We start from the raw sequence: 26,800 nt of genomic DNA, 5'->3' as shown, positions 1-26,800 counted from the left end.
TCCTCCTAACTCTACCTCTCTCTAACTTAGTTGAATATTTCAAAAGACGGACAAATTCCAGTTCCGAAAGTCCGGCGCATTCCTCACATCGATTTTCTAACTGACAGGGCCTGTCCCTACAGTCAGAACAAGCGGTGTGAGGATCTACCGAGGCCTTCGGAATACGCCTATTGCAAGACCTACATCGTCTATGGGAGGGGGCTTGCAAAATGTCAGACATCTTGAATCCAAAGAGTTAGCCAAAGGGGGTTCCAAAATCAAGCAAAAGATCGTTAACCGTTAATCAGGACTATATAAAAGCTATCTAGCTAATATAAGAAGGTTTCCAGTAAAGCGACAGCCGAAATCTGAGAGAATACTTCACCAATTAGCCGTGAAAATACTCGAAGATCATAAGCGTATCCCAGAACGTCTTGCCGGAAGCACGACAGAGGAATAATTGAGGAGGTGTCAACAAGAAGTACTTGAGTACCTGGCCACAGGTGGCGCTGGTAAGTACACCCCCTTCTAGTATTGTGATAGCTGGCGTATCCCTCCATAGAATTCTGTCGGGCAACGGAGTTGACAGCTACATGATTATCGGGTAAGTTTAATATTGAAAATTAGGCAATTTGTAATGACCAAAGAGCCAATGCCTTACCTTTACGAACTTAACAAACTCCTGAAGCAGATTCTTTTCTGCATCTTCATCAGCATTTTCATCAAAGCCTTCTTCTTCAACTTCAAACTGAGCTTTCATGGCCATATATTCCTCCAACTCACGTTTCTCCCTTTCTTCTCTTTCCAGCCTCTCCTGCTCCTCTCTCTTAGCTGCTTCTTCAGCCTGTTAATGAAAAGTATGATACATCTAAATTCTATGCGCTGTTCAACCTTCATCTTTGGATAAAAATATAGCTAAAATTACGTCAGATCTTAATATTTAAACAAATCCAAATTGTTGGTCAACTTAAATCTAATTTATCACATACTTTCAAGAATAAATTTGTTGACAAAACAAAGAAATAAATAAAAAAAAGGAATGAAATATTAGCATAAACTCAGTTTTCTATAAGTATTTAAAGTTGAAATTTAAAAACCATGTTCCATGAACAATACTTCTGTTTACTGTACCTCTAATGCTTCTTCTTTACGTCTTTCCTCTGCGAGTTTTTCGTCTCGTTGTTTTTTCTCTTCTCGATCTCGTTCATCTGCCTGAAGAAAGTAACAGAAAAACCAAGTTAGCTCTTTAATAAACCTTTAAACATGAAAACTGTTAATCAATTAACAAACTTCATCTTACAATGTAAAGAAGAATACTGATGAATATGCAGTAATGGACAATAACAGCACTCAAATATTTCTTATTACAAATCCAGAATAACGGTATTCATCCATATTCTTTATCAATATGCATAACCAACAAACACTCACTTGACAACAATACCATAATATACAGAGTAAATTATTTCTTTGTTTATTTTTCAATGAGATTCTCAGGTTACAATTACTATACAATACACAGTAAACTATACTTAGTTCACACACAGATATCAAACAATTTGTTCCCAGTATTGGAGCTTAACTTTATAGTAAACTTCATTTCTAATTATAGGTACACAAAAGGATTGTATGTTACTTACAAAATTTTAAACTGCACATTACTATTGTTTACATTATGATCTTCAAAGATACAATTAGTGATAACTCCTTTTACCAACTACAATTTCTTGTTACTCATAGACTCACAAAGATGATAATAATACCTTCCTCTCTTTCATTGTTATACATCAATTAGCATGTAAAATCTTGTCGGCAACATGTTAACAAACAAGATATTTTGGAACAAGGGATCTATTAAAGACTCCTCCCCCCCCACACTATGAAAGGGACTTCAAGCATGCCTCAATAAAACTAAAAAATCTTTAAAACCTAACAAACTCAGTTTCATATACAGTACGTATCGTCGCTTTAATTCTACATCAGCTACTCCTGGGTCAGATGTGAAATGACTTCTCTACACTCATTCCTGTTACATACAATTTCTATCTAGATGAATTCCAGCCTGGTCAAAGTGTTCATCTGTGCCCTTTCTTCATAATTTTCCCGAGTCTTTTGTCTTGGTAACCTTCCACCTATTTCTATAACTGGATAATGTTAGTCAACATCTGGATAATGTTTGTCGACATCTGATATGTTAGACGACACGCGAATTAAATCATATGGTCTGTGCAAACATGCCGACGACGGACCAAGCAGGCTGTCCCGATACTTTCATAGCTGAAGACAAGTGGTGATTTGTTGTACAGTATAGTACTTACAATCTTTGTTTGAACGAGAGCTAAGATATAGGGTTGTATGTTAATTCATGTTACCTTATACACCCCAAAAAAATGAGATTTTCTCACTCATGGTTCATAGGGACTGCACATACGTCAATAGACGTTAGCTGGGAACCAACGTGATAGCTCATATCTACGTCAGTAGACGTGCACCACTATGTAAGGGTTAAGTGTACAATACTGTACTGTAATCATTATTATTGTATAAAGTAGAGTTTATCATTATTGTCTAAAATAGATCATCATACATACATATACCATGGCAATTCTCCCAATTTTGGGGGGTAGCCGACATCAAACAAATGAAATAAAAAAGGGGACCTCTCCTCTCTTCATTCCTCCCAGCCTGACAAGGGACTCGCCCAAGTTCAGCTAGTACTGCTAGGGTACCACAGCCCACCCTACCCCGTTATCCACCACAAATGATGCTTCATAACGCTGAATCCCCTACTGCTGCGGTCATCCAAGGCACCGGAGGAAGCAGCAGGGCCTACCGGAACTGCGTCACAATCGCTCGCCATTCATTCCTATTTCTAGCACGCTCTCCTGCCTCTCTCACATCTATCCTCCTATCACCCAGAGCTTCCTTCACTCCATCCATGTAATTAAGAAATATTAAACCCCACTTTTCAACCATAAAATAACTGTACAGATCCTTAAACTGAAAAAAAAAAAAAAAAGTAATTACCTCTCTTGCAGCTCGCTTTTCTGCCTTAGCTTGAAGCTTAGCCAATTTCTTCTTTCCAATTTTACCCTCAGGGAGAATGATATCATTTTCAGCACCAGAGTCATCATCAGCAACTTCCTCGTCCGAGTCTTCTTGACGTTCTTGACCTGTGGAGAGTATGAAAGGTGTCATGGTTTTTTATAAAACTATGCTAAAATATATATATATACAATACATAGTTTTATTCCAACATAAAAAGTGTTGACCTGATATTAGGGAATTACACGAATGTTACTTTCCTTGAATACGTAATGGTTCCCAAAAGATGTTTAAAACACCAAAAAATTTTTAACTTGTATTTTTCCTTTGAGTATACATTCAGTGAAGCTGGATAAGTTGTTTATACTAATGAGGTGGCTGTAGTTGCTCCTGGGTGGTGGGGAAGCCCTGCGATTTGTTCCTACACAAATGCAACTCTTGCCCTTTAATAGAAGACATTCTTAGGCAGGGGAAAGTGTCTAGAACCAAAATGGCTGATTTACTGTCCTGGGATATGTCCACGCACTTTGGTTCTGTATAGGAGCTTAAGAGATGGCCTCTGTCAACTTTCTAACAACTTGGTCATAAAGATACAACATTTGTTAGATTAGGTCATTACAAGGGACTGGTAGACGGTCAAGGAAAACATATACGTATCTGTGTGAAGGATATGTTGCTATAATGTATGGTCATTATGAAAATGGGTTGCATACATTTGGCCATCCTACCCTTTGCCTGGGAGGATGGGGGAGAAACTTATAAATAGTTTCTCAACCATGTGGCTACCGTACATCTAGTGTCTGATCCAAAAGATAATGGAGCGACTACTGAACCCGCAAGGATGGAGAAAAAAAGAATGGGTAGAAGAGCCAATTAATCTAACTTCTATCTTAAACAAAATGTTTCTTCTGTAAAGGAGCTAACTTTGCTACACAATCTGTTGTACAACTACCACCAAGCCAAGAATACTGGTGGATATACTACCATAGGTAATGGGAAGACACAGTTCTGTTATTACATAACTTGTCTTCACAAATTGCACATGGCAGGTTCTTCTTGACAGCTGAGATCAATCCGATCTGTTCGACTTCATTCGCTCAAATCTAAGATGCTCCATTCATCTGCCCACCAGGAGAAAAGGCATGTCTGAATGTACCACAAAGGCAAAAAGATACAGTATTCTAGGATCTATTCTCTTATTTCCATCATTTCTAAAGGAAAAGTCGGCATCCTGGTCCTTGTTAGGCCCTTCTTGTAGGGAAGAGATGAAGAAGAGCTTGAAGCTGTGCATTACTGGGTTCTGACCACGAAATCTTGAAGCAAGGCAATGGAGATCTTCCTTCAGAATGACTTGTGACACACGTCAAAAGATGCCGTTTTGTACTTTCTTCATCAGGGCTAGGCTAGTAGAGGACAGTCAAGCGTCAAACCCTATCTGCCACCCATCACTCGAGTTCGAGCAAAATCACTTGAGAGACCTGCGAACCTGCAATATTTTCCCTGCAACTTCAGTACCCTAGAAGCTCCTCATGAGTGTAGATGATTCTCAAGAAGAGTCTAGACCTAAGGCCTCATTGAAAATGTTATTTTTATTAGTAAAATAAATTTTTGAATATACTTACCCGATAATCATGTAGCTGTCAACTCCGTTGCCCGACAGAATTCTATGGAGGGATACGCCAGCTATCACAATACTAGAAGGGGGTGTACTTACCAGCGCCACCTGTGGCCAGGTACTATAGTACTTCTTGTTGACACCTCCTCAATTTTTCCTCGGTCCACTGGTTCTCTATGGGGAGGAAGGGAGGGTCAATTAAATCATGATTATCGGGTAAGTATATTCAAAAATTTATTTTACTAATAAAAATAACATTTTTCAATATTAAACTTACCCGATAATCATGTAGCTGATTCACACCCAGGGGGGTGGGTGAAAACCAGTGTACAAGATTAAAGGATAGCTAAGTTTCCCATATTTCATATAACAGTTATCTCAAATAACAATGAAATAATAAGTACCTGGTAAGGAAGTCGAATTGAACCGTTACTCTGCCTCTTTTTTAAGTTCGTCTTCCTTACTGAGCGCAGCGTTCCTCTTGGAGGCTGAATCAACTCAAAGGTGCTAAAGTATATAGGGCTGCAACCCCTACTAAAGGACCTCTACACAACCTCTAACCCAGGCGCTTCTCAAGAATGAATTGACCACCCGCCAAATCAACAGGATGCGGAAGGCTTCTTAGCCTACCGTAACAACCATAAAAACAACAATAAAAGCATTCAAGAGAAAGGTTAAAAAAGGTTATGGGATTAAGGGAATGTAGTGGCTGAGCCCTCACCTACTACTGCACTCGCTGCTACGAATGGTCCCAGGGTGTAGCAGTTCTCGTAAAGAGACTGGACATCTTTAAGATAAAATGATGCAAACACTGACTTGCTCCTCCAATAGGTTGCATCCATTATGCTCTGCAGAGAACGGTTTTTATTAAAGGCCATCGAAGTAGCTACGGCTCTTACTTCGTGGGTCCTTACCTTCAGCAATGCAAGGTCTTCCTCCTTTAAGTGAGAATGGGCTTCTCTAATCAGAAGCCTTATATAATACGAAACCCCGTTCTTGGACATGGGCCTCGAAGGTTTCTTGATGGCACACCATAAGGCTTCTGACTGTCCTCGAATAGGTTTAGACCTATTAAGATAATACTTGAGAGCTCTGACAGGGCAAAGAACTCTCTCTAGTTCGTTACCTACCATGTTGGAGAGGCTAGGTATTTCAAACGATCTAGGCCAAGGACGTGAAGGAAGTTCGTTCTTTGCTAGGAATCCGAGCTGAAAAGAACATGTTGCAGATTCGGTCGTGAAACCAATGTTCTTGCTGAAGGCATGAACCTCACTGACTCTCTTAGCTGTTGCAAGGCAGACGAGAAAAAGAGTCTTGAGGGTAAGGTCCTTGAAGGAAGCTGACTGGAGAGGTTCGAACCTAGGTGACATAAGGAACCTTAAGACTACGTCTAGGTTCCAGCCTGGAGTGGATAGACGACGCTCTTTAGAAGTCTCAAAAGACTTAAGGATGTCTTGAAGGTCCTTGTTGGAAGAAAGGTCCAAACCTCTGTGGCGGAGAACTGAAGCCAACATACTCCTGTACCCTTTAATCGTAGGGGCTGAAAGGGATCTCTCATTCCTAAGATGTAATAGGAAGTCAGCTATTTGGGTCACAGAGGTATTGGTAGAGGATACTGAATTGGCTCTACACCAGCTCCGGAAGACTTCCCACTTAGATTGGTAGACTCTACGAGTGGAAACCCTTCTTGCTCTGGCAATCGCACTGGCTGCCTCCTTCGAAAAGCCTCTAGCTCTAGCGAATCTTTCGACAGTCTGAAGGCAGTCAGCCGAAGAGCGTGGAGGTTTGGGTGCAACCTGTCTACGTGAGGTTGACGTAGAAGGTCCACTCTTAGAGGTAGAGTCCTGGGGATGTCGACTAGCCATTGAAGTACCTCTGTGAACCATTCTCTTGCAGGCCAAAGGGGAGCAACCAGCGTCAGCCGTGTCCCTTCGTGCGAGATGAATTTCTGCAGGACTTTGTTTATTATCTTGAACGGTGGGAATGCGTAAAGGTCGAGATGGGACCAGTTCAGCAGAAAAGCATCCACATGAACTGCTGCAGGGTCTGGAACTGGGGAACAGTACAGCGGAAGTCTCTTGGTCATGGAGGTGGCAAACAGATCTATGGTAGGTTGACCCCACAAGGTCCAAAGTCTGTTGCACACACTCTTGTGGAGGGTCCATTCCGTGGGAATGACCTGATTCCTTCTGCTTAGGCGATCTGCTGAGACGTTCATGTTGCCCTGAATGAACCTCGTGACCAAAGTGAGGTTTTGACTTCTTGACCAAATGAGGAGGTCCCTTGCGATCTCGTATAGGCTCCTCGAATGGGTCCCTCCTTGCTTGGAGATGTAAGCTAAGGCTGTGGTGTTGTCTGAGTTCACCTCCACCACCTTGCCCAGCAGGAGGGACTTGAAGTTCAGCAGGGCTAAATGAACTGCTAGTAGCTCCTTGCAGTTGATGTGGAGCGTTCCCTGTTCCTCGTTCCACGTTCCCGAGCATTCCCGTCCGTTCAAGGTCGCACCCCAGCCCGAGTCCGATGCATCTGAGAAGAGATGAAGATTGGGGGTCTGAATAGCCAACGATAGGCCCTCCCTGAGAAGGAGATTGGTCTTCCACCACAAGAGAGTGGTCTTCATCTCTTTGGTGACTGGGATAGAGATTGCTTCGAGAGTCAAACCCTTGTCCCAATGAGCTGCAAGATGGAATTGAAGAGGGCGGAGGTGGAGTCTCCCTAGCTCGACGAACAGGGCCAGTGATGAAAGGGTCCCTGTGAGACTCATCCACTGTCTCACCGAGCAACTGCTCCTCTTCAGCATGCTCATGATGCAATCTAGGGCTTGGCTTATCCTTGGGGCCGATGGAAAAGCCCGAAAATCCTGACTCCGAATCTCCATTCCCAGGTACACAATGGATTGGGAGGGAATGAGCTGAGACTTTTCTATGTTGACTAACAGACCCAGTTCTCTGATTAAGTCCAAAGTCCAGTTGAGACTCTCCAGACAGCGACGACTCGTGGAGGCTCTCAACAGCCAGTCGTCTAAGTAGAGGGAGGCTCTGATGTCCGATAAGTGGAGGAATTTTGCTATATTCCTCATCAGATGCGTGAATACCATAGGAGCTGTGATTAGGCCAAAACACAGGGCTTGGAATTGGTAGACAACCTTTCCAAAAACGAATCTCAGGAAAGGTTGGGAGTCTGGATGAATAGGAACGTGAAAGTAGGCATCTTTCAAGTCCAACGAGACCATCCAGTCCTCCTGCCTGACCGCTGCTAGGACCGACTTCGTCGTCTCCATCGTGAACGTCTGCTTGGTGACATACGCATTGAGCGCGCTGACGTCCAGCACCGGTCTCCAACCTCCTGTCTTCTTGGCCACCAGAAAGAGACGGTTGTAGAAGCCCGGGGATTGATGGTCCCGGACTATAACCACTGCCTTCTTCTGCACAAGTAGCGACACCTCCTGGTGCAACGCTAGCCTCTTGTCCTCTTCTTTGTAGTTGGGAGAGAGGTTGATGGGAGATGTGGTCAGAGGGGGTTTGAGGCAGAATGGAATCCTGTAACCCTCCCTCAGCCAACTGACAGACTGGGCGTCTGCACCTCTCTTTTCCCAGGCTTGCCAGAAGCTCTTGAGTCTGGCTCCTACTGCTGTCTGGAGATGCGGAGAGTCAGTTTTTTCCTTTAGAAGCCTTGGAACCTTTCCTAGACTTGCTCCTGGAAGAGTCTGGACGGGAGCTTCCTCGGCTAGGGGCTCTACCACGAAAGGGCGGTATGAACCTCGTAGCAGGAGTGTCAGCCACTGGGGTGCGATAAGTCCTGGGGACTGAGGTAGCAACCTTAGTCTTACGAGCCGATGAGGCTACAAGATCATGTGTGTCCTTTTGTATCAGGGCAGCAGACAAGTCCTTAACCAGCTCTTCGGGGAAGAGGAACTTCGAGAGCGGAGCGAAAAGGAGTTGAGACCTTTGACAAGGTGTAATGCTGGAGGAAAGGAAGGTACATAGCTGTTCCCTTTTCTTAAGAACCCCTGACACAAACATCGACGCAAGCTCGCCAGATCCATCTCTAATGGCCTTATCCATGCAGGACATTAATAGCATGGCAGAATCTTTGTCCGCAGGGGAGGTCTTCTTGCTGAGGGCCCCCAGGCACCAGTCTAAGAAGTTGAACATCTCAAATGCTCTAAAAACACCCTTCAGGAAGTGATCAAGGTCTGAGAAGGTCCAGCAAACCTTAGAGCGCCTCATTGCTGTTCTACGAGGCGAGTCTACCAGACTTGAGAAGTCAGCCTGGGCAGAGGCAGGTACTCCCAAGCCTGGTTCCTCTCCTGTGGCATACCAAACGCCCGCTTTAGAGGTGAGCTTAGTCGGAGGAAACATGAATGAAGTCTTTCCAAGGTGTTGCTTAGTCTGCAACCACTCCCCTAAGATCCTTAACGCTCTCTTAGAGGACCTTGCTAGGACTAGCTTAGTATAGGTAGACTTAGCTGGCTGCATGCCCAGCGAAAACTCAGATGGCGGAGAGCGTGGAATGGCAGAGACAAAGTGGTCTGGGTATACCTCCCTAAACAGAGCCAAGACCTTACGAAAGTCAATAGAAGGCGGAGAAGACTTGGATTCATCCACGTCTGATGAGGGATCCAGGTGTGCCGCCTCATCATCAGACGCCTCATCACCAGAGTGTAGCGAAGAGATCGGAAAGGTATGCTGAACGGCAGAGTCAGCACGAGCTGGAACAACAATATTAGTGGTTTCCTCTTCAAGACTCTGTTGAGGGAACACCTGAGGCTCAGACTGCAAGGGCTGATCAAAAGAAGTAGCAGAAGGTAGGCGCATGGGTGGAGGAGGCTGACTCCTAGCATGAGTGACTGAACTCAAGGGTTGCGCTTGCTGAGCGGAAGGCGGATGCGCAGTAGCAAGTTCCTGAGGAACGAGTTGAGGTTCCTGAGGTGTGGGCTGAGAGCGATGAGGTAGTGGCTGCGCAGAACACAGTAATTGTCTCGCGAGTTGAGGCTCCTGAGGCGCAAGACTAAGGTGTTGTGGTTGCCTTGAGGAGGGTTGAGCTCGCTGCAGCGAGAGCTGAGGAGACTGACTCATGGATGGGAGAGGTTGTTGTACCTCAACCGAGTGTTGCATCAATGGTGGAGCAGCAAGTGGAAGCGGAGGAAGAGAGGTATAAGCCTCCTGATCCCATTGCTGAGGTTGCCTTAAGGAAGGCGGAGGGAGCTGTACACCACTGGGAACAGTAAACTCAGAACGTGGCTCAACATCGTACGCCTGGCAGGCGGTACTGCGGTCAGGCGGAGCGAGCGCAGGCGGAGCGAGTGCAGGCGGAGGCGGAGGCGCAACCTTCTCAGCCCGACACTCACGCATCAAGACTGAAAGTTGTGACTGCATGGACTGCAGTAGAGCCAACTTGGGGTCGGCAGACACTAAGGTCTGCTGAGGCAAAGCCTTAACAGCAGAGATCTGTTGCGGCAGAACCTTACTCCTCTTGGGCGGAGTGCAGTCGACAGATGACTGCGGCGAGTCAGAGCTGAGCCAATGACTGCAGCCCGGTTGAGCACTCGCGGACTGGACTCTGCGTTTGAGTGGTCTAGAGACCTGAGTCCAGCGTTTCTTCCCTGACAATTGATCAGCGGACGAGTAAAAGACGGGCTCAATCGTCTGCAGGTGGGAGTGACGGTCTCTGGAAGACACGCCCGCAACCACCGAGGATACTTCTGTGCGCCGATCAAGGCCTGCTGAACCCTTTTGCCCTTCGACATTGCTTCTCCCCTGGGCTTGGGAGCTTGCAAGAGGTCCCGGACTGGGAGGACGACTGGCACGCACAGAAGTATCCTCACGCACCACACTGACACTGACACTAGCACTTGGCACTGCACTGACACTAGCACTTGGCACTGCACTGACACTAGCACTCGTCACAGCACTGGCACTAATACCACCCACTGCACTCTTGACCTTAAGTTCCTTGACTTCGGCCATAAGAGACTTATGATCGCTAACCACTGACTCTACTTTATCGCCTAAGGCCTGAATAGCACGCAAAACAACAGACATATCAGGCTGAGGGCAAATAGTAGGTTCGGGGGTAGCCACTACAGGGGTAGGAAAAGGTAGGGGATCATGAGGTGAGGAAAAAAGTGAAGAGTGAGAAGAACTCCTCCTAACTCTGCCTCTCTCTAACTTGGTTGAATACTTCAGAAGACGGACAAAATCAAGTTCCGAAAGTCCGGCGCATTCCTCACATCGATTTTCTAACTGACAGGGCCTATCCCTACAGTCAGAACAAGCGGTGTGAGGATCTACCGAGGCCTTCGGAATACGCCTATTACAAGACCTACATCGCCTATGGGTGGGGGCTTGTGAAATGTCAGACATCTTGAATCCAAAGAGTTAGCCAAGTGGGGTTTCAAAATCAAGCAAAAGATCGTTAACCGTTAATCAGGATTAAATAAAAGCTATCTAAGCTAATATAAGAAGGTTTCCAGTAAAGCGACAGCCGAAATCAAAGAGAAATACTTCACCAAAAGCCGTGAAAATACTCCAAGATCAAAAGCGTATCCCAGAACGTCTTGCCGGAAGCACGACAGAGGAAAAATTGAGGAGGTGTCAACAAGAAGTACTATAGTACCTGGCCACAGGTGGCGCTGGTAAGTACACCCCCTTCTAGTATTGTGATAGCTGGCGTATCCCTCCATAGAATTCTGTCGGGCAACGGAGTTGACAGCTACATGATTATCGGGTAAGTTTAATATTGAAAAACTTGTATTGAGGGCTGAGCGCTATTCTTCACCACGAAGATTGTGCAGTTTCCCAGATGAAGGAAGAAAGAAAACTGGTCAGGATACCATCGGCACGTGGTTGCTTGGGAGAGATCAGGGTCATGGTGAGCCTCGATGTCATCTACTGACTGCAAAGTAATCAGCGAAACGGAATAATGGGCGGAAAGGAGTAAGCGCCAAGGATTCTCCAGGATATTGGAGGGCATCCTCGAATACTGCAGATGAACTGAGACTGAGGACTACTAGAAGTTTCTTGTTAAGCTGATGATGAGCCAGTTGAGCATATAGTGAAGACCTTAAGTAAGAAGCTTTTCAACGAAGCAATGATGTAGGGATCACAATTGACCCTCACGCTGAGTCCCTGTAGACTGACTATGTTCACTCAAACAGTCTTCCTGCCTGGATTGAACTTTGCAAAAAAAACCCTTGTGTTGACAACTTCCCAAGAGTGCACTTGCTTAATGTGGGAATGTGAAACTAGCCCCTTGCTGACTCACAAACAGAAACACTCCCATTCATCACCGCTATTTTGGAAAGCTTCTGAAGTAGCAACTTTGCATGCGTTATCAGTAAGTAGAAAAGCCGGTGCTATTCTTCTGTGAATCATATCCTAGAGGTGGGTAGGGTACTCAGACGGGTGCCCCAAGAGAGGGCAAGACGTAAGAAAAACAACCAGAAATTCTTACAATTCATTCAAGACTAGACCCCATGATGGAGCTAAGCTTGTTAAATAACCGGATAAGCAAATCCACAAATCCAAGGGCAAAGGGTAGAAGAAACTCTTTAGCAATGATAAACAGCTCTCCTCAGAGAAGGCCACTCCAAAATCAAACCATTGTTCTCTAGTCTTGGGTAGTGTCACAGCCTCCGTACCATGGTCTTCCACTGTCTTAGGTTAGAGTTCTCTTGCTTGAGGTTATACTCGGGCACACTATTCTATTTGATTTCTCTCCCTCCTGTTTTGTTAAAGTTTTTATAGTTTATATAGGAAATATTTATTTTAATGTTACTGTTCTTAAAATATTTTATTTATTTCCTTTCCTCACTGGGCTTTTTTTCCCTATTGGAGCCCTTGCTTTTCCAACTAGGGTTATAACTTAGCTAATAATAATAATGGAGGAACTGATATCTCTAACTTTATGAAACTGCATTCTATAGGGTTTGTCTGTAGTCTCTCCAGAAACAGGGTATGCTCAACTGCCGTTCTTAGATATCGTTTTCCTAACACTACCATTGCTGAGGAACAGCATCTGGTGCTACGGCCTGAAATCTGAAATGCTGAGCTCTCTTTAAGAACTGCCTAAGTGCCCTTGCAGAACAGAGAAGCAGATCATCCTGATCACTAGTCACATCTTGGGGGGAAAAGATGAAGATGGATTCAAACCTGGAGTCATGGACAGCTAAGTTCTAGGTCTTGGCCACAAATTCCAGGATGAACATAAAGGGAACCACTCTCCATCCCTACGAATGACTTATGACATGCAAGAGGCCATAAAGTTCGCCTACTCTCTTCGCTTATGCCAAAGTAATTAGGAACACAGTCTTGAGTATCAGATCTCTATCTGACACTATCCAGAAACAGGGTATGCTCAACTGCCGTTCTTAGATATCGTTTTCCTAACACTACCATTGCTGAGGAACAGCATCTGGTGCTACGGCCTGAAATCTGAAATGCTGAGCTCTCTTTAAGAACTGCCTAAGTGCCCTTGCAGAACAGAGAAGCAGATCATCCTGATCACTAGTCACATCTTGGGGGGAAAAGATGAAGATGGATTCAAACCTGGAGTCATGGACAGCTAAGTTCTAGGTCTTGGCCACAAATTCCAGGATGAACATAAAGGGAACCACTCTCCATCCCTACGAATGACTTATGACATGCAAGAGGCCATAAAGTTCGCCTACTCTCTTCGCTTATGCCAAAGTAATTAGGAACACAGTCTTGAGTATCAGATCTCTATCTGACACTATCCAGAAACAGGGTATGCTCAACTGCCGTTCTTAGATATCGTTTTCCTAACACTACCATTGCTGAGGAACAGCATCTGGTGCTACGGCCTGAAATCTGAAATGCTGAGCTCTCTTTAAGAACTGCCTAAGTGCCCTTGCAGAACAGAGAAGCAGATCATCCTGATCACTAGTCACATCTTGGGGGGAAAAGATGAAGATGGATTCAAACCTGGAGTCATGGACAGCTAAGTTCTAGGTCTTGGCCACAAATTCCAGGATGAACATAAAGGGAACCACTCTCCATCCCTACGAATGACTTATGACATGCAAGAGGCCATAAAGTTCGCCTACTCTCTTCGCTTATGCCAAAGTAATTAGGAACACAGTCTTGAGTATCAGATCTCTATCTGACACTATCCTTAAAGGTTCACGTGTAAGGAGACCGCTTAAGAGAGCCGAGACCTCTCATGACATCCCAAGCTGGAGGTTCGAATTCCCTGGAAGGAGAAAACTGCTCAAAGCTCATGGGGATGAACAATTCACATAAGAAGAAAGCTCTAGGCCCTTTAGCTAAAATGCCTGGCTCAAGGTTGAACAATAGCCTTTTACTGAGGAGACTGAAAGAAGCTTATCTTAGATCTTAGCAAAGGAAGATGAGGAAGTTGGCTACAGTGTCAATTGCAGAACTTGAGAACTTTCAAAGATAAGACTATGTGCAATAAATAAAAAATTATCTAAATATATGCCAAATCAAATATAAATAATCTAACTCATCTTTTTAAAGTATTTTATTGTGCACAAATTGCTGTACAGTACAAATTCTTGATACAGTACATATGGAGCATAGTTCACTATTACTAGTGAATTTTGGTAAGGGGTGGGGGGATCATGCACTGGATATCTGTAAGGCTAATCATGTTTAACTTCAGAACCCACTCTTGGAGACCATCTTATTATAATCTACGAGACTTACTGAACCAATTATCATCATGTCCTTGTGTGCAAGTTTTCCCAGATGAGCTAAGTAAGAGCATTAACAAAACAAAATAACAAAATCAAACACAAATAAAACATAATCCTCAAAGTATTCTAATCCCAGACACATGACAACACATCTCATTCACTTACGTGCAGCAGCTGCCCTCATCCGAGCACGGGCCTGTCTGTTGGCAATGACACGATTTGGAGCAATTCCTCCATCTTCACCTACAGGCCTAGGACGAGGTCCTCGTGGTCTCTCCGGCCTTGCTTCACCTATCAAACGGGTAAAATTTCAAATATCATTAGTCATCCAAAAATAAATCATGATGTTACTCATTTCCATAACAACAACAAATGAAATCAAATTTAGTACATACCTATTCAAAAAATTCTAAGTTTAAATAAACTGTGACTTGAACTACGAAGAACATTTTTCTCAATGAACAACAACATTCTTGATATAAACTTAGTTCAATACTGAAAAGGTAACATAATGCTATGTCAATACCTTTGCTCAAAAATGTAAACCTATTATTTTGGGCAGCCCACCCTATATCGATTGACATTTAAGGCAGTTTGTCAAACCATAAATTGCTTAACTTCACATGACTTACAGCTTAGGATATCACTATACCTGGCATAAATGTGACATCACTGTTCAATCAGGTGCATTGTACTGTACAGGCCAAACCAAACCCATAAGAACCTTGGTAAGGTAGTGTCACAACAATGTACAGTAATATTTGTGCAGGAAAAGATTTGAGCAAATTGGGCTATTTATAACTAAGAGATTAAGTTAGCTTACATAGGGATAGAAAAAAACTGCATAATTGGATAGGATGATGCTACACCTTAGATTAGGCTAAGTTAAAGGTGGCTGGTTTCAGTTCAAATTTTATATGAAGAGATGCTCAACAGAACACCAGCTGGGCAAGAACAAACCCTCACTGTGATGCCCAACCACAGCAGTAACTTCTCCAGTTAATAGAGTAGCTTTAACTCATGGCCCGAGGCAGGACTCAACCTGCTACTCATATGAAAGCAAGGCTAACTCATTACTACTGTACCAGCCAAGTTAAGATGTATCTATCCTTGATATCATTTTATAAGTTACCCAAAATAAATCAATATCATTTATGTATACTTTTCTCTTTGTCTCAATAACTTTTCTTCTGATACTTACCTCGCTGGCCAGAATGCAGTGGTTTTACTCACTGAATATCTTGATTCCTCTAAATGGTAAAAATGTTATTTTTATTAATAAAATAAATTTTTGAATATACTTACCCGATAATCATGTAGCTGTCAACTCCGTTGCCCGACAGAATTCTATGGAGGGATACGCCAGCTATCACAATACTAGAAGGGGGTGTAATTACCAGCGCCACCTGTGGCCAGGTACTCAAGTACTTCTTGTTGACACCTCCTCAATTATTCCTCGGTCCACTGGTTCTCTATGGGGAGGAAGGGAGGGTCGATTAAATCATGATTATCGGGTAAGTATATTCAAAAATTTATTTTATTAATAAAAATAACATTTTTCAATATTAAACTTACCCGATAATCATGTAGCTGATTCACACCCAGGGGGGTGGGTGAAAAACCAGTGTACAAGACTAAAGGATAGCTAAGTATCCCGTATTTCATATAATCAGTTATCCACAATAACAATGAAATAATAAGTACCTGGTAAGGAAGTCGACTTGAACCGTTACTCTGCCTTTAATAAGATCGTCTTCCTTACTGAGCGCAGCGTTCCTCTTGGGAGGCTGAATCAACTCAAAGGTGCTAAAGTATACAGGGCTGCAACCCATACTAAAGGACCTCATCACAACCTTTAACCTTGGCGCTTCTCAAGAAAGAATTGACCACCCGCCAAATCAACAAGGATGTGGAAGGCTTCTTAGCCGACCGTACAACCCATAAAAAGTATTCAAGAGAAAGGTTAAAAAGTTATGGGATTATGGGAATGTAGTGGCTGAGCCCTCGCCTACTACTGCATTCGTTGCTACGAATGGACCCAGGGTGTAGCAGTACTCGTAAAGCGACTGGACATCTTTGAGATAGAATGATGCGAACACTGACTTGCTTCTCCAATAGGTTGCATCCATAACACTCTGCAGAGAACGGTTCTGTTTGAAGGCCACTGAAGTAGCCACAGCTCTCACTTCATGTGTCCTTACCTTCAGCAAAGCAAGGTCTTCTTCCTTCAGATGAGAATTTGCTTCTCTAATCAGAAGCCTGATGTAGTAAGAAACTGAGTTCTTAGACATTGGTAGAGAAGGCTTCTTGATAGCACACCATAAGGCTTCTGATTGTCCTCGTAATGGTTTTGACCTTCTTAGATAGTACTTAAGAGCTCTAACTGGGCAAAGTACTCTCTCCAGTTCGTTCCCCACCATGTTGGACAGGCTTGGGATCTCGAACGACTTAGGCCAAGGACGGGAAGGAAGCTCGTTTTTAGCCAAAAAACCGAGCTGCAAGGAACATGTAGCCGTTTCAGATGTGAAACCTATGTTCCTGCTGAAGGCGTGGATCTCACTTACTCTTTTACCTGTTGCTAAGCACACGAGGAAAAGAGTTTTTAATGTGAGGTCCTTAAAAGAGGCTGATTGGAGCGGTTCAAATCCTGATGACATTAGGAACCTTAGGACCACGTCTAGATTCCAGCCTGGAGTGGACAACCGACGTTCCTTTGAGGTCTCAAAAGACCTAAGGAGGTCCTGTAGATCTTTGTTGGAGGAAAGATCCAAGCCTCTGTGGCGGAAAACCGCTGCCAACATACTTCTGTAACCCTTGATCGTAGGAGCTGAAAGGGATCTTACGTTCCTTAGATGTAACAGGAAGTCAGCAATCTGGGTTACAGTGGTACTGGTTGAGGAAACTGCATTGGCCTTGCACCAGCTTCGGAAGACTTCCCATTAAGACTGATAGACTCTGAGAGTGGATGTCGTCCTTGCTCTGGCAATCGCTCTGGCTGCCTCCTTCGAAAAGCCTCTAGCTCTTGAGAGTCTTTCGATAGTCTGAAGGCAGTCAGACGAAGAGCGTGGAGGTTTGGGTGTACCTTCTTTACGTGAGGTTGACACAGAAGGTCCACTCTAGGAGGAAGAGTCCTGGGAACGTCGACCAGCCATTGCAGTACCTCGGTGAACCATTCTCTCGCGGGCCAGAGGGGAGCAACCAACGTCAGCCGTGTCCCTTTGTGAGAGGCGAACTTCTGAAGTACCCTGTTGACAATCTTGAACGGCGGGAATGCATACAGGTCGAGATGGGACCAATCCAGCAGAAAGGCATCCACGCGAACTGCTGCTGGGTCTGGAATCGGAGAACAATACAAGAGGAGCCTCTTGGTCATCGAGGTAGCGAATAGATCTATGGTTGGCTGACCCCACAGGGCCCAAAGTCTGCTGCAAACATTCTTGTGAAGGGTCCACTCTGTGGGGAAGACCTGACCCTTCCGGCTGAGGCGATCTGCCATGACATTCATATCGCCCTGAATGAGCCTCGTTACCAGCGTGAGCTTTCGATCTTTTGACCAAATGAGGAGGTCCCTTGCGATCTCGAACAACTTCCTCGAATGAGTCCCTCCCTGCTTGGAGATGTAAGCCAAGGCTGTGGTGTAGTCGGAGTTCACCTCCACCACCTTGTTAAGCTGGAGGGACTTGAAGTTTATCAAGGCCAGAAGAACTGCCAACAACTCCTTGCAATAGATGTGAAGTGTCCTTTGCTCCTGATTCCATGTTCCCGAGCATTCCTGTCCGTCCAGTGTCGCACCCCAGCCCGTGTCCGATGCGTCCGAGAAGAGACGGTGGTCGGGGGTCTGAACAGCCAATGGTAGACCTTCCTTGAGAAGAATGCTGTTCTTCCACCACGTTAGAGTAGACCTCATCTCTTCGGAAACAGGAACTGAGCCCGTCTCTAGCGTCATGTCCTTTATCCAGTGAGCAGCTAGATGATACTGAAGGGGGCGGAGGTGGAGTCTCCCTAACTCGATGAACAGGGCCAGCGATGAAAGTGTCCCTGTTAGACTCATCCACTGCCTGACTAAGCATCGGTTCCTTCTCAGCATGCTCTGGATGCATTCTAGGGCTTGGAAGATCCTTGGGGCCGACGGACAAGTCCGAAAAGCTCGACTCTGAAGATCCATACCCAAGGAGACAATGGTCTGGGATGGAACGAGCTGAGACTCCTCAAAATTGACCAGGAGGCCCAGTTCCTTGGTCAGATCCATAGTCCATTGAAAATCTCCAGACAGCGACGACTTGTGGGAGCTCTTAAAAGCCAGTCGTCTGACGGAGCCGGACACAAGATCATGATACTGCTGCACAGTCTGTAAACTATCAATCATGGGCAAGCGAGGAAGTACAGTGACAACCCGAATCTGTCTAGACTGTCTGGGTCGTACAGACAACTCCTTAACGGGTTGCTGAGGTTGCCGCACTGCGTCACAACAAGTCCCTTCTGTTGGTTGTTGAACGTCTTCCCCGTGACACATTGACTCCGTAAACAAAAAATCCTCTAACAAGGACTAAGCTTGGACTGCATGTCATGCAACACAGCTCAAGGTCTATGGGAGCAGGTGTGGTAACAGACGGGATTAGCGGCTGAAGTGGAACCATTACCTTCCCTGTAAGCATGTTATGCTTAAATAAAAGTCCATAAGAGGTTATGCAGCTAAAGGCTCCCTCCAAATGACAGAGTCCTCAAGGGAATATCAGAAGGAGGGAGAAAAGAACTTTCTCATCTACAGGGACCTTATCCTAGAAAAGCTAAGTTCTCTCAGTGAGGGTTCACTGGTGCAAAAGCAGCAGACTAGAAGGCAACGTTATGAAACTGCTTGACAGTCTAGTGAGTTGGCAACAACCCAAGATGTGTTGAGAAGCATGCGGTAAGGTATGCAGAGCATGATGTATGCAGAGTATGCTGTATGCAGAGCATGCTGTATGTAGAGCATGTTGTATGCAGAGCATGCTGAATGCAGAGCATGCTGTATGCAGAGCATGTTGTATGCAGAGCATGCTGAATGCAGAGCATGCTGAATGCTGAGCATGTAGTAAGCAGAGCCTGCTGTAAGCAGAGCCTGCTGTAAGGAAAGCAGAGCGTGTGCATGGCGTTTAACATTTCTCAGAAATTCCATGACCAGTGCTAGAGTGCTTTATGCATGCTTGCATGGGGTTTAAACCATGGTATGAAAATGGAGGTAAGGTATGCTGAACAGCAGAGTCAGAACAAGCTGGAACAACAATAGTTGTGGTTTCCTCTTCAAGACTCCGATGAGGGAACACCTGAGGCTCAGTCTGCAAAGGCTGAATAAAAGACAAGCAGAAGGAAGGCGCATGGGTGGAGGAGGCTGACTCCTAGCATGAGTGGTTGAACCCAAGGGTTGCGCTTGCTGAGCGGTTGGCGGAAGCGGAGTAGCAAGTTCCAGTTCCTGTGGTGTGAGCGGAGCGCGATGAGGAAGAGGCTGCGCAGAACAAGGTAAATGTCTCGCAAGCTGAGGCTCCTGAGGCGCAAGGCTAAGGTGTTGTGGTGCTTGCCTTGTGGAGGGTTGAGCTCGCTGCAGCAAGAGCTGAGGAGACTGACTCATGGACGGGAGAGGTTGTTGTACCTCAACCGAGTGTTGCATCACTGGTGGAGCAGCAAGTGGAGGCGGAGGAAGAGAGGTATAATCCTCCTGATCCCAATGTAAAGGTTGCCTTAAGGAAGGCGGAGGCTGAACACCACAGGGAACAGCAAACTCAGCACGTGGCTCAACATCGTACGCCTGGCAGGTGGAACTGCTGGCAGGTGGTACTGCGATCAGGCGGAGCGAGTGTAGGTGGAGGGAGTGTAGGCGGAGGCGGAGGAGCAACACTCTCAGCCCGACACTCACGCATCAAGTCCGAAAGCTGTGCTTGCATGGACTGTAGTAGAGTCCACAACATCGTACGCCTGGCAGATGGTACTGTGATCAGGCGGAGCGAGTGTAGGTGGAGGGAGTGTAGGCGGAGGCGGAGGAGCAACACTCTCAGCCCGACACTCACGCATCAAGTCCGAAAGCTGTGCTTGCATGGACTGTAGTAGAGTTCACAACATCGTACGCCTGGCAGGAGGTACTGTGAACAGGCGGAGCGATCATAGGCGGGGGGGAGTGTAGGCGGAGGCGGAGGCGCAACACTCTCAGCCCGACACTCACGCATCAAGACCGAAAGTTGTGACTGTATGGACTGCAGTAGAGTAAACTTGGGGTCGGCAGACACTAAGTTCTGCTGAGGTAAAGCCTTAACAGCAGAGATCTGTTGTGGCAGAACCTTACTCCTCTTAGGCGGAGTGTAATCAACTAATGACTGAGGAGAGTCAGAGCTAACCCAATGACTGCATTCGGGTTGTGAACTTTAACTTCGTACGTCTGGCATAGGTCTGGACTTAACGTTTAAGAGGTCTTGAGACCTGAGACCAGCGTTACTCTGCCTTTATTTTCTCCCCTAATCTCTTCTGCAGACGAGCAAAATAAGGGCTCAATCGTCTGCGGGTGGGAGTGACGGTCTCGGTAAGACACGCCCACAACCAACGAGAATACTTCTGTGCGCCGATCAAGGCCTGCTGAACCCTTATGCCCTTCGACATTGCTTCTCCCCTGGGCTTGGGAGCTTGCAAGAGGTCCCGGACTGGGAGGACGACTGGCGCGCACAAAAGTACCCTCACGCACTAATCACTTATCACTTTGATTTCTGTTTGCACTTATTTCACTGAACTCGAAACTTTAAGTGGTTTGTACCTGAAATACGCAATTCTATCCTTTCTCAAAGTTAGTAATTGCGAAAACAGAATTACAATGTAACAGAAAAATCTAATGAAAGATAATTCAGTGGTTGGAAAGAGACTAAACACTAGATCACTCTAGAAACGTTTAGTTTCTTCCCCTAAAGAGACTAGGGAGAAGAGCAAAAACGATAACGACGTTACTCGTACGCCTGGCAGGCTTGAATGAAACGCTTATCCTCTTTCTCCCTCCGTCTCTAACTCTCTCTCTCTCTCTCTCTCTTGACTTAGAACCTGAGAGAAGAGCCCAATCATATATATCGTTAAAACATATTATTGTTAAAGGAAAAAACTGAAAAGTTCCTTTATTAGGATCAAAACCATTAAGTTAAGAAAGAAAGAACAAAACGCTAGACACGGTTACTCTTACTGCAACGTGAAACCGTGAACATTCTTTCTCTATCGTAACGATAGAGTGCAAGTTGAACGTTCTGAACGTCAACAACTGCAGAGACAAAACAAAACGTTAGTTCAACTTTGAAAACAGTACGAGACTGTCAAAGAAAATCTTTCAAACTCTGTGGTGGAAATAGCATAATATGTTAACAGGTAAAACCGAAATGACGGGCTCAAAGTTTATTAACTTCGGTAAAAGACCGCCTACTATTAGGAAGGTCGAATATAAACAAATATAAAAATTAATTTTAATGAGTTTATAATAAAAGGAAGTTAATCGAAGAGGCCTATAAGAGGCGGAGAGATATAAAATAAATCTATAACTTTTGTTAAGCAAAATTAAGAAAGAGAGTCTATACTCTCTTAGACACCAACACTTCCGTCTAAGGGAAGGGTCGGCCATTGAAAGGTGAACGAGAGTTCATACTCTCTCGTCACCAAAATTAATCAAATTAATTCCAAAAGCTAACTAAGCTAATATAGAAGTTTCCAGTAAAGCGACAGCCGAAATCAAAGAGAAATACTTCACCAAAGTCGTGAAAATACTCCAAGAACATAAGCGTATCCCAGAACGTCTTGCCGGAAGCACGACAGAGGAATAATTGAGGAGGTGTCAACAAGAAGTACTTGAGTACCTGGCCACAGGTGGCGCTGGTAATTACACCCCCTTCTAGTATTGTGATAGCTGGCGTATCCCTCCATAGAATTCTGTCGGGCAACGGAGTTGACAGCTACATGATTATCGGGTAAGTTTAATATTGAAAAAGGTAAAGTTTATACCCAAGTCCATACCCCAGTCAAGCAAGGACTCAGTGCCCTTGGTTATATTAGGCATGATTTGGTCAACATTGCATGCACCCTTGTACTTTACATTTTCTGATTTCCTTATGAGGTAAACTGCAGCTTACCCTAAAAGGCAACAAACCTACCTTAGCCTAACCCTTACAGATCAGACCTTTCTCTATGCTAGCTTATACAATGTGAAACCGCACATTTAGGCTTTTATAACAGTATAGTACAACAATAATTTGGATTTGGAAATTACACTATCAAATTGATCTCTTCAAATCCACTATTTTGAGCCCCATTACAGTAACCTATAATTGGAGTCTACTAATAACCTAGATACAGTACTGTACTAATTTTTGTTAAAAATTCTCTTTTTTCACTATTACTGTACAGTACTTTTCTATATTTGACTTAGTTTTGTTTTAATCTGTATTCCTGCCAAGGGAAGCTCATGGGCACAGTTCATTAAATTTCAACCAGGTGGTGCTCTTGTCCAGACTTTCATTTACCTTTTTCTGTACTATTAGTACTGGTAGAAATTTTCAACTCCAATCAGAGATGTCTAAGAATTTTTCTTGACCCATCTCCTTCCTCCACATTAACAAATGCCAGCTCCGCTCCATCGCCAACAAGTTTAACAACATTTCCAAAGTTTGATACTCATTTAGTAAAGATGTCTTCATTGGGAACATTCCAAACAATAACTCATTTCCTTTTTGGGAGGAATAAGAGGCATTACTTGTGTATCTATAAGTATTTTGAACAGTTTTGAAGATTTTAATCAGTAGAACAAGATATTTTCCAAGTTTTGAGTTTTGAGAGTGGGTTAAACTAATAAATACACATGAAATAAACAAGTTTTAGAAACTAAGTACCCATAAGGTTAAAACTTGTCTTAGGGGGATTGCAGGAGACACAGCTTTCTGGTAGATAAGGACACTTGTCCTAGATCAGGTTAGGTGAGGACCTTAGTTTACACCATAACCTTGTTTTTCATTCCCTATTAGAATATAGTTTTTTGGTCATAACTTATAGAATTCTAAAATGTCCCTAATTATAAAACAGACTGCCAAAAATTTTCTTCCGAATCATTCCAATTACCTATTAATGGTTAATATATTAATATATGATACTTTAATTTCCGGAGAAACTGTAATTTGCATTAAGAAGTGGACAAGTACTGGCTATTTTGGAATTTTTCTCTATATGACTAATTGGGTTGGGACATAACTTACTAATCAATTGACTAAACTATTAACACCACGATTTAATTGTCAAAGTCCATTGTTTACTTTTGGGAGACTGATTGAGGGTTACTGTTCGCATTGCTTGCATTCGCTTTTGACAGCTGTTCTGATTTTTTTTATGCATAAGTCACAGATGTTGTTGAGCACTTCCACAACCCTCTCTCTGCTTCAGTTCTAGTATGACCACCATCACAAGGGGGACATCTCCCACAGGGAAGTTCAATCTATTTTAAAACTGATTGGAATTTCATCTACATCAAAACATTTTGGAATTTCATCTTTTTCAAAACTGATTATATTTAATACACCCTCCACTCAGTAGGCTATATTGATATTGTTTCTTATCTGAAAGTAAAAAATATCAGCGAAACGACCCACATAGTTGGCGTGTGCATCATTTCCATGTACTGCTTGCTAGACCAGAGCAGCAGTGAGACAATATTTATTAGTAAAAAAAGCGAGCCACAGCAAAGCAAAATCCATTTAACGGACAGAATATAAATTATACTGTAGGTCATTGCCGTACTTTAATTTTACACCATTTACATAAGCCATATACTATTCCAATTAGTAATATTGTGTTTATTATGACCTTCTGACCAAAAACCCAAGTTTTACACTTGGATCCCCAATAAGTGTTTTTAATGTGGGAGTACGAAAACTCATGAACATGTGGTTTGTCCCAATATTTATGGTTAAAAATTGATAAAACACGAGATAATGAGTAGGAATAAAGATATGGTTCATGTATGAGGCTAGAAATTACAGTAGAGTATTACATCTACCCCTACAAAATCAAATACACGAACTCGTCTCATTTTCATTAGGGATAAGGAGCCTTTGTATATCAGCGGCCAATTCCTCCTTCAGAGTGCATAAAAATGGACACCAAAATCTTACCTAAAGACGGCATAAACGAGAAAAGCAGCCATTAAATTAAGTAAATTAAGTAAAGTAAGTCGGTTAAGTCCTCTACGAGTAGGCTAGGCTAGCCCAAGCTGTGTGAAAGGAAGAGAAACGCAGTGTCTATATAACACCTTGAGTCAATATTACCTTTAGCATCTTTTGTTTTGAAGAAGGACAGGTATCCCAGAAGGGCTGCAGCTAGCAGAATTAGTCCTCCGTATAATATTATATCGTCCATTTTTGGCCCATCTGCTATGGCACCTTCAGATTCGGCAGGTACGTGGTTGCTGATAACTTGACACTTCAACCAATAACAACCTGAAGGCTGGAGAGTCCGTCGTCAGCCGTTGGGTCAACTCTTCTTCTACCGTCTGTGGCTCTGAAGTTCTGAATCTGAACTTCTTTAGTCTGTCTGAAGTTCTGAATCTGAACTTCTTTAGTCTGTCTGAAGTTCTGAATCTGAACTTCTTTAGTCTGTCTGAAGTTCTGAATCTGAACTTCTTTAGTCTGTCTGAAGTTCTGAATCTGAACTTCTTTAGTCTGTCTGAAGTTCTGAATCTGAACTTCTTTAGTCTGTCTGAAGTTCTGAATCTGAACTTCTTTAGTCTGAACTTGAAGTTCTGAACTGAACAGTTAAGAACAGTGGCCCAACTTTTTCTTCAATGATAAAGTATTTTGTGCTTCATTTTATTTTAGGTATTACAGATTTTATATTATTATTGCTCCAGATAATATATATATATATATATATATATATATATATATATATATATATATATATATATATATATATATATATATATATATATATATATATATATATACATATACATATATATATATATATATATATATATATATATATATATATATATATATATATATATATATATACACACTATATATATATATATATATATATATATATATATATATATATATATATATATATATATATATATATATATATATACATACATACATATATAAGCGAACGTTGCATCCTTCTTAAAAACTCAGGTGTTGCTGTATTAAATGCGGAAATGGAGATACTACCGCTAGAGAGTTAATGGGTCCTTAGACTTGCCATTGGTGGTCAGACAGTACTACATTGGATCCCTCTCTCTGGCCAAGATTCATTTTGACTTTACCTACACATACACCAAATAGTCTAACCCATTCTTTCCACATGCTCCTCTGCCCTCATACACCTAACTACACTGGGATTACCTAACAATTTCTCTTCGCTCAAGGGGTTAACTACTGCACTGTAATGTTCAGTGGCTACTTTCCCTTGGTAAGGATATAAGAGACAATTTACAAATTAGCTATGGTAAGCAGCTCATCTAGAAGGACACTCCAGAATTAAACCAATGTTCATTTGTCTTGGGTAATGCCATAACCTCTGTACCATGGTGTTCCACTGTCTAGGGGTAGAGTCCTCTTGCTTAACGGTACACTCGGGCACACTGCTCTATCTTATTTATCTTCCTCTTGTTATTTTGAAGTTTTTTTTCTTTATTTTGTTACTGTTATTAAAATATTCTATTGTTAATTACTTCTCTTATGATTTATCTATTTCATTGTTTCCTTTCCTCACTGGGCTACTGGGCTAATTTACCCCTATTGGAGCCTTTGGGATTATAGCATCTGCTTTTCCGACTAGGGTTGTAGCTTAGCTAATAATAATAATAATAATAATAATAATAATAATAATAATAATAATAATAATAATAATAAATAACTTTGCAGTTACTATTATCAATACCTTTATTCAGACAAATTATAGAGTATACTGTACAGTATAAGGTTTTGTCATATCAAAAGTTTTCCCAATGATGTTCTGTTATTTGAGTAGTCAAATATGAAGATCAACTACAAAAACGAAAATTTCACGAACTCGGAGATAATATTCCTCGATTTATTTGGCATCTCTTATAAAGAAGTGTCCATTACTCCTATATTTTTAAATATGTTATGAGCATTTTGGGAGTGACAACACAATCTTCCAACTTTTTTTTATCGGCGTTAATGACCTTAGATGTCAGGATGCTTGAAAACTTTAAATCAAGCAATCACCCAATATTTTTTCTTTCTTTCTTTCTTTTATGCCAATACTATAGACTCTTACCCGGATGACTGTGTCCCCTTCTTGCTCTAGGCTAGGTTATAGTGTTTCATGGAATTACACTATGTCTTAATATTGTCTCAATGTCATTAGATTTATATAGATATCTGTATTACAGTATATTCAAGATAATTCTTATTATAACAAAGTACATTGTTTTGTATGCGTTTCTTTCGGCAATGCTTACAGTTGCCACT

The 26,800-nt window shown here is 43.0% G+C and overlaps 1 protein-coding gene across 1 annotated transcript in view; it reads right to left on the bottom strand.

Moving 5' to 3' along the window:
* Positions 1-24,831, bottom strand: part of LOC137621989 (DDRGK domain-containing protein 1-like) — a 34,564-nt gene extending 9,733 nt beyond the window's left edge. Inside the window, exons 1-5 of the mRNA XM_068352480.1 lie at positions 24,623-24,831; positions 14,484-14,609; positions 3,007-3,152; positions 1,111-1,191; positions 641-823 (exon numbers count right to left, since the gene is read on the bottom strand). Coding sequence (XP_068208581.1) covers positions 641-823; positions 1,111-1,191; positions 3,007-3,152; positions 14,484-14,609; positions 24,623-24,713 — 627 coding nt within the window. The 5' untranslated portion in view covers positions 24,714-24,831. The remainder of the gene's footprint in view (positions 1-640; positions 824-1,110; positions 1,192-3,006; positions 3,153-14,483; positions 14,610-24,622) is intronic.
* Between the last annotated feature and the right edge of the window lie 1,969 nt (positions 24,832-26,800).

This window comes from Palaemon carinicauda, chromosome 28 (genome assembly GCF_036898095.1).
Source record: "Palaemon carinicauda isolate YSFRI2023 chromosome 28, ASM3689809v2, whole genome shotgun sequence".
NCBI classification, from domain to species: Eukaryota; Metazoa; Arthropoda; class Malacostraca; order Decapoda; family Palaemonidae; genus Palaemon; species Palaemon carinicauda.
This window is presented reverse-complemented; position numbering and strand designations above follow the sequence as displayed.